The following is a 16,019-nucleotide window of genomic DNA, read 5'->3' as shown; positions in this document are numbered from 1 at the left end:
TCTGTCATAGCTTCTGGGTCATTATTTGCCATAACTGTTGATTTTTCTATTAGCTTGACTTTCCAACCACTTTAATAATGTGATTATCACCAACCTCACGGCGTGCTTCAGGCTTAGTGTTAGAGAGATGGATTCAACTAGCCTGAGGATTATGCTCTGTAAGATCTGTTTGTTGCAAAAATTACCATTTCTGGCTTTTGAAGAGTAAACTATGAAAGAGAAACAAATTATATGGCTTTGGATTAAATGAAAGGATGAATGAAACAAAGGAATTGATCTATTCACAGAGGTGGCTGTTAGTTGTTTCACTTTAGCTGTAAAAGGAAGACCTTTCCTAAATGTCATGCTGTATGTTCTTGCCCGGCACCGTTTTCTCACATGTCACTGCATCTGCATGTATTCTTATTAGTTGCATGGAGCTGTACGAGTTTCAGTACAAATAATTTTTTAATTCAGTCTTTCTATAAATTATTAAAGTGCTGGGGATGGCTTTTCCAGGAAGGCTGAACTACAGCATTGATTTTATGCATGCTGGAGGCAGGCCCTAGATGTTTCGGCCCCAAGTGCACCTGCTGTGGTAGTCTACCAGAACATCATACCACACTCTCATGTATTCAAAGCAAAGGAATAAATCATGATTTTACAACATTGCATCAGTTGACTTATTGCTGTTTTGTGACCGGAGGTAGGAAGGATTGCTGTTTAAAGCCATGTCATCGGTTCTCAAGTCACTCAAGCATGAAAGCTTGTCATATGCCTCTGTAATTGTACCTCACCAGTCTTCCCCTAACTAGTCAGCTGGGGCTGTGCGTTTTGTCTCAAACAACCGGCTGGCCCGTGTCTGACAGGAGCTTTCTCATCATCCTGTCAGTAATATGCTAACTAGAGTGTATCTTCTGCGGCCTACACTGGCAGGTGGAAAGGATGCTACACTTTAAAGCAAATGTCTAAACGTTATCTCCATTCTGACCAGTATTTGTTTCAGGTAATACAAGTCTGATGTGTCTGAGAGCATGGGTTACAAAGTTCTGCTTTGCTCTGGCTGTAGGTTTCTTGGGTGATCACTGTAAAACCAATCATGTGTCAATAAAAGATACAGGTTGGTTTTTGCTGCTGGCTTTTTTTTTTTTTTTGGTTGGTTGGTTTTGGTTTTTTTTGTGGTGAACGGGCACTGAATGTAAATTTACACACAAACATACATATGTGGAATCGCTTTTGTTGTTGCTTATCTGCAAAGAGAGCTTTCTGTGGTTGCCCTCAGTCACCGTAGTGAGTTGGACTGAGCGGTGGCTTCATGTTGCTTGCCTCATTAGTCTCCTTCAGGTACAGTCACACACTATCCATGGTTACTCAGGTACTGGGAAAACGTGGAGGCTCCTTGGAGAATGTAATACCAGATGCTAGAGAAAGTGAAACACCCCTTGCTATAAACATGTTGTCTTTGTGAATTGCTGTACTCTTACTGCATCCAACCCTAAATGCAAGATTCTTGAGTTTATTTGAAAATCCATATGTCCCAAGGCAGTAATATTGTCAACTGAATCAGAAAACAACTGTGGTGGTTGTCTATTGCTCTGACTTCACTTAAATCTCTCTGTGGTTTACATGTTGGAGATTCATGGATGTGGTTTAAAAAAACCTGCCAAGCAGAGCTTTGTGTCTAGGCCAAATTGCTGGGATGTGGTTTTGGAGCACAGTGCATATTACTGTGGAGCCTTGAAAGACAGAAAGCTCCTCTTTTGTATTTTTATGTTTCTGAGTTCAAAGCTGGCTATTTATGGAGCTACTTCTCTGGTGCAAACGAAGCATCCGAGACAGTGGAACAGTTGGCTCCATACAGGCCTTCCATGTTGGAGAAAATAGTGGCACTGGGAGCTGTCATACAGCTTAGTCATGTCCCCACATTGCATATGCTAGGGTGATGCTTCCTGTTCCAATTAAACAAACTACAGCACCTATTTTATTTTAATTGTGCACTGTAGTGCAGTCACTATCTTATTTAAAAATGTATTTATGAAGATCCACTGTAAATAATACTGTTCCAATAATTTAAGAAATTATAAATTTAAAATTTAACTTGTATCTCAAATTCCTGTGACGTAGTACATAGTGGGCAGAAGAATGAAAGGGCTAAATTTATCATTAGCTTGCAAGGCAGAACAGATAGTCTGCTGATACTCACTGAGCTCCCAGAAGCATAATTAGAATTCATTTTGGAATATTAGGTCAATTAGATCATTTGGTCTGAGAGTAGATGAGGAGTGCTGTTAAATGATTTTTTTTTTTTTTTTTAATGTAGTTCAGGTGTAAGCAGTCTAAGATAAACTGGGCAGAGGTGCATATTGTGGGTGCAGTGAAGGTCCCATTGGGAGACCCATAGGGAGCGTACTTCTAGCAATGAAGCTGTGGGTTTGCAATATGGAATCAAAATTTGGTTAGGATATACAGGCAGACCTGGAAATCTCTCCCAGTCTTGAAGTTTAGAATAGTTTTCCCATTGCCACAGCATAATATTAGGTGAGATAATTGTGAAAGAATTGGTGAGAAGAAATTGAAATGTATGATCAGCAAATGACTAAAATTATTTTTCTTTTAATGAGGGAGGCGGAAACAATAAAATTTGCAGATTGCTATTACCTGCCCTCTATGTGAAACATGACGAACTGTATCATTGGGTTTTAAGAAAAAAAACAATCCCAAATCCCAAACAAAGAAAAAACAAAAAAACTACACTGTAAAAGAAAAGCATGTAGACAGGAACACAGATCTACAAATTCATTTCAAAATGGAATTTTTTACTTCTTAGCTCTTTCAGAAGAAAGAACAAATTGAAGATTAAGATAATCTGGGGCAAAAGGTTTTTTTTCTTTTTCCAATTCATGTAATCTTTGTCAATTCAGTAAAAAAAATGCTGGAACAAAATGCTGTGTAGAGCCAGCGCAGGTGCTGCTGTGGGCATATGCAACCTCCAAGAAGCCTTTAAGTACAGTGTCCTTTGTGTTTGGGTTGTATGAGAACTGAAAGTGAAAGAGTCCGTATTCTGTTGACCAGAACTGTCTCACCCCAAAATAAGTACCGCTGAAGTAATTGGTGGTGTGAGCGTAGTACCAGCGCTCTGTTCTGGTGTGCCATTATGGCAAGATTTCCCCTTTTTCATGGTCACTGCTGGTTTATCACCTCCCCCCCCCCCCCCCCCCCCCATTCACCAATGATGAGGAGAACTATAACATAGTTAGTGGTTATCTCTACTCTTGCTTGCAGTAAATAAGTTGTCTGTCAGCTATTCACAAGGAAGCTGTTCCCTGCTGCTGCTTAATTAGTGTATGGCAGAAGAACATACCATGGAGTTACTCTGGGGGAGGAAATGTTAATAAAAATTATTTTCCTGGAAACTCTCCTTTCAGAAGAGAGAAACATTTGCAGAGCTCCCTTGTTTTATGGGAGGGTAGCTCTTCCTCCATGGAGACAGGTCATAAAATAAAGGAGGAAGGAAAGGGGGAGTCGGGACATGGTCAGGAAAAGGGACAAAAAGGTGTATTTGTTTGTGGTGTTCTGTGTTTTTGTGAGAGAGGAAGAGAAAAAGAAGTTAGGAAAGAAATAAATGTCAAAATGAGAATAAATAAATTATCAAGAATATACAGAGATGAAATGAAGAAATATGAGGAAACTGAAATCATTGAACAGATGATATGAAGAACCATAATTAGTTTATTATAGGATAAGTGAATATCAGAAGAGACCTGTTAGTTAACCCAGTTTGTAACGTGTTAGGAATAAAAGCTGATGACTAACTTCCAGAATCCTAATTTTCAACCTATGAGAAATACTAAAAACCTTTGTGAGATGAAGAAACTAAGTGAAGCGAATTATGTGGCTTTTTCTATGCCACCCACACATACTTTGTTATATAGATACCTCCGATTACGTATAAAAGTGCATGTAGGTCCTTAGTATAGGCACAGTATGCCAGTGGCATTCTGTGCTGAGCACTCACCTGTCTACTACCACTTCAATTTTATTTTCTGCTCAGCTTCCATTATTGGGAAATGTGTCAGTCCTGGAGCTACAGGCAAAGAACAAACCGTGTCTGCGGTCTTTTCTTTTCCCTTCCAAACTAATGCACAAGAATGATGCCATAATGCTGCTTTGTGAATCAAGAATTGCAAGAAAAGAATGAAATTGATTCTATATGAAGTGCTGTCAAATTAATGAATAATATTCTTGTCTTCCCTTTTCTTCCCCCAGAAATAATGATAAAAGGAAGTGAATAATACTACCCCCCTAACCCCCAAAAAAGCCAACCGGCCAAACCCAGGAGACAATAAGTTTTTTATATTAGTGTTTTCTTTTTCACATATAATTTTCACAAAGGAAAAAGTTAAAAATTTCATCTGTGTACTGGAAATATATTTCCCTTCCCCTCTCTCCCTTTTGTGAGAGAGGAGAGCTGGGGGTCTCATCTTGCCAACAGGAGGAAAATGTATTATGGCTCATTTAAGGTCCTCCCCCTTTTTCTTCTTAAAGATTATGGGGATGGCAGATGGGAAACAATTAGCCAGGAGCTAAATTAAAGAAATGCATAAGAAGTGGCTTTGGATATCATGTCTTGGACAGTATATTCTGTTCTCTTTTGTTGCTAATTTTTTTCATCAGTGACTTCTGACCAATGCCAGTAGAATGGACTAAGTTTATGATTTAGTTCAACTGTTTATTCTTTAGAGCTGGGAAGGGATTTATGCTCTGTTGTAACTGGTAAAAGCAAGGGCTCCCTTCCTGCTTTTACTCCCCAGCAGTCGTCCCCACCCACTTAAGAAATGGATGGGAAGGTAGGTCTCAGCAACCGTTAAGCATCTGTTTTGGGTCTGGGGCCTGATCTCATTCCCGATCAAACAAGACTTAGATAGGGATGCCCCTCTAACAATGCTGGTAGTCGTAGGAGTTATATAATACTGTAGAGGAGAGGCGTCCTTTCACCTGTACGACTGTTGCCCTTTCAGGAAGCGGATAGTGGTTTCTCAGTAGTTCTCAGGGAGTTTCTCTGAACTGGGACTATTGGGGTAACAGTAATAAGAGTTGGTCCAGGTGGATGGTAGCTACTGGAATTGTAGTAAAACAGTGACCCATTCCCTACAATTTATTGCTATAGGTATTAATAAATAGATGAGATAATTAAACAGAATCTTTGGCATCTTTCAACATATGTGTGGTCGAGGCAGTGGGAGGGAAGCAGAGGGAAGGGAAGAACTGCTTCCCTTAGCCCAATGGGACTGTAAGGGAGGAGGGAGAGAGCACACCAGTACCCATTTCTGGACGTGGTGTTGACAGAGATTGACAGTGTTTGAGGGTTTTTCAGGAAATGCTTTTATCACAGTAGTTCTTTAGTTGCTTACAGTAGATTTTGAAAGGTTGTGTGGTATCACAGGTTAATTTTACTTTAGCATTTTGTCTAACTTCTGTTGCTGTTTTTGGCTTTCTGACAAGATTCTGCTAATCAGTTTCTGTCTTTCTAGTTTGTGCTTTGTGGTGTGTGCAAATCTTGCCACCTATGCTCTGCCTGTCTTTTTACCTTTGGTTATAGAAAAGGCTTTGAAGAAAATAATTTATATAGATAGAGAGTAACTGCCAGATAAGTTTTGTGCAGCGTACAGAATAGTTATTTTCATGTTATTCATTGGAATTATGTGAATAATAGGTATCAAATAAGCATAATGTGCAAGTCTGCAGGAAATCTTTCAGCCGAAGTTCTATGGCTCTAGGCATGTTGCAGTATTTTAGCAAAAACTACAATTAGGGGATTAAAAAAAAAAAAGGCAAAAGGGGCCAGTCCTTTAGAAATCCAGATTAGAAAGGTTCATTGATAGAAGTGAGCATTGGGGTAGGAGATACACACATCAGAATTACTGCATCCATGTGAGGGATAGGGAGGAGCTGCACTCTCCATGTTCCCAGGAGCAGGTAAGCCTGCTTTGATCAAGTCTTGAACTAAAACTTTTCCCGATCGTTCCTGTTCAGCAGTGCGTAGGTTTTGAACAAGTGTCTTCCTAAGTGGCTGCTCGTTGCCGAAGATGGCAAGTCACTCATCATGCTCTAGAATTTGTGCATTATTTCAGTCTTGCAGGGATTTGGTAGTAATCAATTTACTGTCACCCAATAATGAATTTTGCTAAGAAACTTTGTAACGTAGTCTCACGCTGTTTGGAGAGGCTGTATTGTCGCCAGGCACATAATTCCAGCATTTATTTTTCAGGAGACAAAGATAAAATTATTGTACCAGAATCACTACAAAACTGGAGAAAACACCACATACTTTCCATGCAAAGTGATGAAAGCTTATAAGGTGATGCTGGCTGCAGCATCTTATCAAAAGAGATCAGAAACAGACTGAAATTTCAGTAGTACTCAGTAATTTTAGTAAATTCATTACTGATAGAATGGGATGGGTAACTTCTTTTCATGTCTAATTAAAATTCTAGGGAATTAAAATTTTTCTGTGTATTAGAGGGATGAACATTGAAATTTTTTGTTAAAAGTTGTTTTTTTAACTAGTTCAATTGACTCATGCTGTTTATATAATTTAAAAATCAAATTATTTAAACCAATTTAAAAGCCATAATTAGATTTAAACAAAAGTTGTTTCTATGAAACAGAGAAAATCAGTCTAAAAAATCAGAATTGTTGGAAGCAGAAATATTAAAAGTTCTGTTCAGTATCGACAAATGGGTTTCAACAGACAAAAACGTTACTTAAAAACTGCCTGTCCGTTTTATTATGGATAGAAACACAACTCTGGTAGGTCTTTTCCAGTGCGGTGGACTGTAGGAGGATGTCTCAACATTGTTGCCTCAGAACATGTAATAAACCATCAGATTTGCAGTAAGTCAGTTCTGCAGCACTGTTCTGTTATAATTTCAGACTTTTTTAGCAAACTGAAAAAAATTTGAGCAATGATATGTTTGTATACATATATAGGAAATTTTATTGCACAGATGCTTTCACTTTATATATAGAAGCTTATCTGTAAAGAGAATCACAGTTCACAGTTGATGTAATCTCGTTGTTGATGGCAAAATAGGTAAGGTTGTACGCAGCCTTGAAGATGACTTCAAGATAATTCAGGATAACAACTACCTGACTTGAAAAAGAGATTTTTCTGATCTATGACATTTCTCTTACAAATTTTTTAAAAAGGTGGATCTTGATAATTCCTTTTGGAATAGATAGCAGTCAACAGACAGGCTCCATACAAATGCCGTCCCCCCTAAATTGTGTAAAGAATTGTTTTCTGCAAAAGGTCTCGCCGCTTGGTCAAGCAACAGATGCTCATTTCTGCACTTAGGAGCTTGTGCTGCACTCTCTGCCTTACCATCTCCTCCAGCATTCGGCAGGGTGCCTGGCGGGCTCTGCCTGGCTCTGCTTCCAAGCCCAAGTGCTATCAGACAGCCCTACAAATCCAGTGTTGCCTTTATAGACCTCTGTGTTCTGCTGTAAGCAGGGGGGCTCTACCTGGTCCCCGAATGCTTTTCAGATCTCGTGAACTGTCTGGTTACGCAAGACATGCAGCTTTGTTCCAAGGTTTGCAGTAGTCCCCATTCTATTTAGAAGAATGAATATGTCAGTTACAGAAGTAAGTTATTTAAATAACTAATGCATTTGAGAAATGCATTCACTGTGGAAATAGTAAAAAAGGCAAAAAGAGAATTTGCCAGAAAGTGTGCAATTTTTAATATGAAATCCATAATTACCAGTATTTGCTTAAAGGCAGAGCTGGCACAGTATTAAAATGTCATACAGTTTGAAGAGCAGCAGAATCCCATAGCTGCTTGTATTACAGGCTGTGTACCACAGGAAGCTATAAAACATATTCATGCCGTACTAAAATGTTTGGAAACCTACTGCAGCAGTATAGGTGGAAATGTTTATATAAGATGTTACATTAAGATGTCATTAAGTAGAAAAGCAAGGAACTATACAGCAAAACTTTGATGTGTAAATAATTACATCTTTACCTTTGCTGCTAGAAATGCTAAAATTTAGTAGGTTTCTTTTTTTAGTTACGAATGTTAAATAGATGCCACTCTGAGTGCCACACCAAAATATAGGTTGTAAAACAAGAGAGTTGATAAAACTTCAAATGTTTTTAAAGAATTATCCATTTCCTCTGTTAAAGTGAGAACTCAAATACAACACAGACATATGTGTAAGATAGGAAAATATCTCTCCATGCAAATAGTATAGTCATCTTAATTCATAATTTAAGAATGCCTATTAAGAGGAGGAGGAGGCTGTATACTTTGGGGGATATCCTGCATAACTGAATGCTCAGCTTTATTTCAGTCTATGATTGAAATATATGAAATGCGAATTATGATATAGGTAGTTGTGGTTTGAAATGTATCTACTACGTACAGTAGTATGTGGACATATTAATTAGTAATTCTGTATCCATTTTGAGTAGAAGAGCAAAAAACCATGATACCCAGCTTGACTATGCTATCAGTAGTATTAGTTAAACTACAAAGAGAGATAATACGGAAATAAAACTCATAAATCCCACTGTGTAGAAGAGGAATAAGATACTCATTTATTTCTTCCCCCAAATCAATTAATTCTTAGTAACAACAGAGTAATTATTAAAGTAGCCATTATTATAAGTTTAAAATGAGAATAATTGCAGAAGTTTAATGTAAAGCTAAGAAATGAGATGTTAATCTGAAAGGAAGAGCTTAAATACAGAATTATGATATACTTGGCTTTGTGTAGTGTTGCTGTCAGGCTTGGGCAGTTCGTTGGTCAATAGTGACATTCTGTGTGTCAGTGAACAGAGTCTCCTGATACCTTAACCTGCAGTTCACACATTACTGAAGCTCCAACTGTCGAACATTCAAGTCCCTTGGTACTACTGCAGCTTCCAGACTCTCCTGACTGGCTCATGTTTCATTCTTTGGCAATTTGCCCTAATGATATCCCTCAGGAGCTTTCAGACCCTCTTCTTTTCCATATTTAATCGTGTTATATTAATCTGAGTGCTGAGCAAACTATGCTGCACAAATTGTAATTGTCTGTGATTTCTGCTGCGATGGTCTTACTATTTTTTTTTTGTATTTTTAGTGTAAAAGTACATGTACAAAATTGCAGTATAATTTTTATTTACAAGTCTAAATGTCCAAGACAGCAAGGGTGTGAAAGCTTTAACTGATGATCTCTTCTACAAAGAGGTGTTTTTTTATTCCTGTAAAATCCATAATGTTTTAGCACTTGCTGTATGGACAGGATTTAAATTTTATTTTTAGCTCTTCATTTCATTACTGTAAAAGTACATGTCTAATAAACAGCACTATTATCAGGTTAATCTCAGATAGTAATTTTGTTGTGATATAAAACATTAGTACAGTCTTGACATTTTCCGTAAGCTTGGTCTCTTCTATGTGGGGCATTCCCTTTTGAAGTATTTTTTCCTTTATTTTATTAGATTCATAGTGGAGTTTTTTCTGGATATAGGCTACCTCATTTTGAACACAGTGTTGATGTTGTCTCATTCTGTTGTAACTCTGTGGCTGCATAATAATATAAATTAAATTGAGTGACTCGCTGGTAGCAAAGTGGTATTTGATAGGTCAAATTTGAATTATTTAGGTATTGCAGATGATTGTGGTCACTCAAGGAGTGAACTAGACCATGTTTCTAATCAATTCCATAGATCCTTCTTTTTTTGGGGGGGGTGGGGGGGTGGGGGTGGGGAGTGTGTGGGGGTGTGGATTTTTTTTGGGGGGTGTTTTTTTGTTTGTTTTATAAAAACAGGTTTTGAATGGTAAGCAGATTGTAACACTGCCTTTCTTGGTCAAGGAACCCTTAGTTTTCTGGTGATGCTGGTGCCAGACTTGGCAGTCTCTGCTTTGGGAAGGGAGGTTTCAAAAATCGTAATGAAGTTGCTTTGCTGTCACAGGGAATACTCACTTCAGATTTTTTTGAAGGTAGTTTGGAAATCAAGGTAGTGACACAAACAGAAATTAATCCTGCTCCTGAGTTTAATGCTCTTCTGTGGCTTTGTGCAGGTTCGGATCAATTCCAGTTGTTCCAAATGGCAGAAATGTGGACCAAACAACTCCCCTGGGTCTTTCCCGCTCAGCAGAGCTGAGCGCAGCTGGGGTGCACTCAAGTTCTTTCTGTTTGTGGCAGTAGCCACATTTGATAAATATCAAGTAGTGCATGTTTATTATTACCTTCTCAAGGAAATAGCTGAGCAGGGCTAGCTTTTAATTGACTTGTTAGTCTGACTTCTTGCAAATGTTGTATATGTATATGAGAGTTCTTCATAGATGCATTTAAGCAATTTAAAGTAATTAAAAATGCTATAATAGGTGGTCTGGGCAGGTTAAGATTCTTACATGTCTAAAAGTTAATTTAAGATATTGTATTTTCATTCATATTTTTGTTGCCAATTCTGTGTGTGTATTTTTATTTTTAGTTAACTGCTTGTGTTCATGCGTCAGCTGCATTGTTATATCCAATGTATTGGCAACACATTTACATCCCAGTGCTCCCTCCACATCTTCTGGACTACTGTTGGTAAGACAGCTAACCTGTTATCCCAGTTTCTGAGATTCCTACCTGTCTTGTAATTCCGAGTAACAGATGAAAACACTAACTACTTCTGTGACTAAATAGACGGGATCCAGTTTATGAAAGCATTTAAGCCAATGCTTAAATGATGACTTGAATAGAGATATTTCAGCATGCCTTTACCTGGTGGTTGAATTGGTGCCTTGAATTACAGTGCCGATTACTATCAGTGTAGCATTTAGAATCGTGTTTATAACTGTTCCTGTTTTATTGTTAGAGAATGCATTCAGTAATTTAAATGCAGCTGTGTTGAGGTTTTCTTTTATCTGGCATTTATTTTAACTTGAGATAAGTGAGAAGCATTGGAAAAAAAAACCACAAACCTGATGAGTTTGTCCAGAATTAAACATTAGTAGGCATCAGTGTTTCCCTTAGGTCTATCCAATGATTTAATATTTGTATTTTACAGTCAGCCAGGTTCAGGATCCTATGCAACACCTTCCTGAAAGAGTTTACAATGTCTTTTTGGTACATCCAAAATTTTCATTATAAGAATTGTCCTTCTCGCGATGTGTTTCTGTTTATGTGACAGACTTTGTGATTTTGGCAATTTTTTATGCTGAACAAGAAAGAATCACTTTTTCAATCACTTCTGATCCTTCAAGGGATAATGTTTCCACATGGCTGTGTTTTAAGATATCAGGCTAAGAAGAGATCTGTTTTCTTTTATTTGTAGTAGTGTCAGAGATACCGAATGAGAGTTTCCGTTAAAGCACCTACAACAGGAGTATCCACCCCTGGAGACTTTCATTTTAACTCATCCTATGGGTCTGAGGTGGAAAAATGAACCATTGAAAGCCATTTGAGAGATTAGGAATTGTTATTATATATAAAAACCGAGTCCAAGTCAGATGCCTACCAACATAAGTCTATGTTTCTCTTACTAATGTTTTCCTTCACAGAAGTTAATGATGCTTGTGTTTGATGGACTTTGTTTTGTTTTTCTTCTGGAGCCTATAAATATTGATCTTCCATTGAACTTCACCCAGTCTATTGAACTTCTTGTTTTCAAGGATATTCTCATTATGTTTCCTTAAGTCTCTTTGATAGTTTTTCCTCAAGTTTACAGTATTTGCCTATGGTATATCTTTTTCTGTGATAGTTCCTATACTGCATATGTATATTTTTTATTGTTTTTTTGTAAGAAGAAATGAAATATTCTTCTCCCACTTCTCCCTTTACTTTCAACTATAGCTAAGCCTTTCATCTTTAATGATAGTTTTCTTTTGAAGAAACTCTGTCCTAATTGTTTTTCCTCCTAGCTTTGATAAAATGCACCACGGTGGGGGTAGTGCTTGGATGTATTTGTTTAGTTTTTGTATTACTTGAGCTTACTGCCAGAAGCTTTGTAATTTTTTCAGTATCATCCATAAATGCTGTTCTCAGTAGGTAGATCAACACCTTTATGGAAGCTGTACCCTGCAGAGTGCATCCTGAATACTAGAAGATATATTTTTCTTTATTTCCCCTTCTAAGCACAGATAATGTTTCCAGAAATAATAATGTTAGATGCTGTACACAGCTTCTTGTGATGATGATAATAGTTGAGATTCTAGGTCATTATGGCATTACCTGAGAATTTTTTTACTCATTAGAAAGAAGCATGGAGTTTCTTAAACTTGTAAAACTCATTTATATCCCTTGTTCACAGTAGTACGATAAGAGTGGGGGCAAAAAAAAAAGTCTCCCTGTTTTAGAGATGTTCAAATGGAAACATAAAGTTCATGAAAGGAAATGCCCAATTGATGAATTTACCACAGTAACTATAATTCAGACCTTTTAACTCAGATTTTCGTTCATTTACGTTTCTCTGTCTGCTCATGTCTGGCTTGAATGGTTCTTTTGTGAGACAGGTTGGAATAGTGTAATAAAAACACATAAAATACTTAGCTTTCCTCATGTTTTGGTGTACTAACAGTGAATAAATATTTTCCTCATTGGTATATGATATATCAAGTTAGAAAACCTCAATGGTTTTCTAATAAGGTTTTCATACGGTCAAAGTTTATGCTAGGCCAGACCTAATATACGGTCGAAGATGGTCATGTCAATTTAAAATTAATAAAGTAATTTTCTAATTATTTTTTATATTTTTATTTTGATAAGGTGAAGTTCTTTTTATAAAAGTGCCTTTTTTTCTTTTAGGTTAACATGCATTTTCATTTCAGGAAACTATACTGTCATTTCTCTACTTGGACTTTCTTGGGATTTCTCCCATGAACTCTCATTTTCTTAGTGTTTTTCTGAAATGGTATTCAAATAAATGAAGTATGGGATTATCCATCTGATAATTTTGTTTGTTCCAAGGAATTAAGGCTATTTTTAAACAAAGATAAAATACATTTACATCTACTGATTTGAATGTAAGCCCTGATCCTGCAACTTTTCATTACATGTTAATCATACAACATATTTTGAGAGAAATGCACAATTTTCTTTTTTATGAGTTGGACTATATATCTTCAAAATTTCAGAAAGATAAATGATATAATTCTGTGGGGGTTAGAATTTGATAAATTATATAAACTGTTCAGCTGCTACATTTTGTGGCAATGAGAAAAGAAAAATATAGCTTTGAGTAAAACAGATCTATATTAAAAAATTATTTAAATTCTTCCACTTGCCTTTTTAATCAAAAAGCCTCTTATGTTCTATCAGGCAACCTGATATACAGACTGGTTTTAGACATAATGTAACGGATGTTCTTAAAGTAGTCCAAACCCACCAGTACTTAACATCAGTGTGGACTGTAATGCTGCCAGGATTGGCCACGTCACAAGTACTTGCGAGGTCCAGTGTGTGAACATACTGTGTATTTCTTTGCTTCAGGATTTTTTTTCCCCTTCCACGTAGCTTATCTTGGCCTTGAATTCTACTCTGAGAACTCCAGTGCAAGAACGGGAAAACTATCCAAAAAAGAAGAGATAATAAATTTATTTTTCTAAAGGAATGCAAAATATTAGGCTGTGAAAGCAATTTTCATTTTATATCTTGAGGAAGAAAACACAGGAGAGTTACTAAAAAATTGAATTTTCTGAATATTTTTTAAGACTTTATTTTTCTGCATTTAAGTAGGCAAAAAGATATCGTTGCACTCAGCCCAGTAGGTGGCTGGCTTTCAAGAAAGCCTTTACAAAAATAAATTTGAATATTGATATAGTAATTTTATTTGAATAAAATTGATTTATCTAAAGGAGAAAGCTAATTTCATCAAATTTCTGTGTGATTTCTTGGCAAACTAAGTCTCTGATAAATGTATGTATGGCAGTTTTGTCTGTGGATGATAAAGCATCTGTTCTACTGATGCTCTGCTAAGAATATAATGCAATTAGAAAAATTCAAGTTACAATTGCAACCTATCTTTTTATGAGATTTGGTCTCTTCTGAATTGGGATATAGGCATGTAGGCACACCTATTTTCATGAGAATGGGACAATTATTTTAGAATGAACTTGCATCTTTTGCATAACATAGTAATTATTTTAGGCAATGATGCTGTAGATTAGTAACATTTTTGGTAATAGCATGCATAAGCAAGAGAAAAACTAGATAGCAGCTCCCAGTAGTAGCATAGCAAGCAATTTCATGTACGTATTACAAACCTCTGCTGTTAAGGCTTCAGAATCCAGCAGTAGTAGAATTCATTCTGTACTGAAAATTATCAAATTGACTTTCCATAGCTGCAATTTTTATTTCATGCATTTTCAAGATGTGTTTATCTAATTAGCTTTGTACCTTCATTCTGTTATCTTATCAAAATTGGAATGATGTAGCTGTTGCTTTGTTCTACAGAAAAGAGCTACACACTACCCTTTTTAATGACAGATTTATTAATGGAGCAAATAATCAGCAATTTAAAGTCAGTACAGGCCTGGTGAAGCTGCTAGAACAGTGTCAGTGTACAAGAAAACAAGTGTGCATAAAATGCACACATGATGTAGTGCTTGCTTTCACCATAGTTCTTCCAGTTCATGTTACTTGTAACACTAAGGTAAATCTGATGTGATGAACCTGAAGATCTATTTTGCTGTTTATTCAGCAGAAAAAACCTCAGTTACATGTCAGTCATAGTCTTGCTCATTGGCTTGGTTAAATTTGTTATGTAGTATAAAGTGTTCTTAAAATCAGAGTCTTTTAAAGCTGTCTGATTCCTCACTGAATATAAATGCATGTCTGCTCCGGAGCGACACCCAGTTATGATTCTGTGTAACTTGTGTTTAGTCCACAAAGGAATAAGGCCTTAGCCTGGATGAAGTAATCAGGAGGTGCTGAAATTTTTCAGTATTGGACTAAGAAAAAGATGTGTGGGGACATAAAGGTCTCCATTTCCCCTTTTGGAAGCCCCATTGCCTAGAAACCCTAAGCCATGGCAGTTTGCAGTCTCAGCAAACCTTTATTTTGATAGTAAAAACATGTGCTGTGGGACATTGTTAATGAGAGCAATTGGCTAATCCATGGTGTGTACAGATTTTTCTAAAACTGGCCGGAGTCGGAAGAAGGTGAGAATTGCTACTTGTGCTCCCAGAGTTGGGACCAAATTGATGTGGCCATGTGAACTGACGCTGTGAAGCCTCTCCCTGGGCCTCAGGAAGTCAATCGCCAATCGGTTGGTGCCAGTGACTCAGATCTGTGACAAAATTAATACATTGGGAGAAATGATTGTATGTCAGCTATCTGTGTAATTTCGTATGAGTCATTCTACCTTCCACTTATTTTTCAGAGGTTATTTTTATTAGTTTTTTTTTTCTCTCCACTGCCTTAATATTTTGTTTCCCACTGAGTTGCTTAAACCAGCCTATCTATTGTTTGCTTCTCTGGAGTGAATATTTTTAGTAATCTCTCAGTACCCAAAAGTGTGATAATTGTTGGATGTTTTTTCCCTTCAGTGCTGCTTATTGAGTATATTCTTTGTCAGATGTTGCCAGAAAGCATTCGGTAGAGGAAGAAACAGCAGATTATAGGAAACCATGATAAATTAGCCTGACTAATTCAGTTTCTTGCTTGTGTGCTGCAGGAGTTCTCACTCCAGAGGCTTTGTGTGTGGATATTGGTTTTATTTTGAGAATATAATTCCTTGTCTTATTCAAATTGGAAATGAGAAGTTTACTATCTTGCGTTAAAGAAGATATTATACAGCTTCCAAAGCCCACCAAGGAAGGGTTTCAGAAGCACATTCAGAAACAAAACTGGAGTTGATGATGTTTGCGTTGCAGTGTGGTGATGTTAACTGGTACCATATTCTCTAGAAAGGTGTTTTAAAACCACTGTAGTTCTAGACACACCACTTTTGGAACATCTGCTAGGTTAGCTCTGCCATGCAGCATGGTTGGTTATTGAATGGTATGGCAGACTGATTAGTAAGCCTTGCATGTCTTCTCGCTCATGCTTCCATAGTTAGG

The 16,019-nt window shown here is 37.0% G+C and overlaps 1 protein-coding gene across 5 annotated transcripts in view; it reads left to right on the top strand.

The window, feature by feature from the left end:
* Positions 1 to 16,019, top strand: part of DENND1B (DENN domain containing 1B) — a 169,366-nt gene that overhangs the window by 94,260 nt on the left and 59,087 nt on the right. For all 5 annotated transcript variants that reach the window (XM_064454763.1, XM_064454762.1, XM_064454764.1 and 2 more), the window contains one exon: positions 10,466 to 10,566. In XM_064454763.1, the coding sequence (XP_064310833.1) occupies positions 10,466 to 10,566 (101 nt within the window). The remainder of the gene's footprint in view (positions 1 to 10,465; positions 10,567 to 16,019) is intronic.

The sequence above is a fragment of the Phalacrocorax carbo genome, chromosome 6 (assembly GCF_963921805.1).
Source record: "Phalacrocorax carbo chromosome 6, bPhaCar2.1, whole genome shotgun sequence".
In the NCBI taxonomy this organism is placed as follows: Eukaryota; Metazoa; Chordata; class Aves; order Suliformes; family Phalacrocoracidae; genus Phalacrocorax; species Phalacrocorax carbo.
This window is presented reverse-complemented; position numbering and strand designations above follow the sequence as displayed.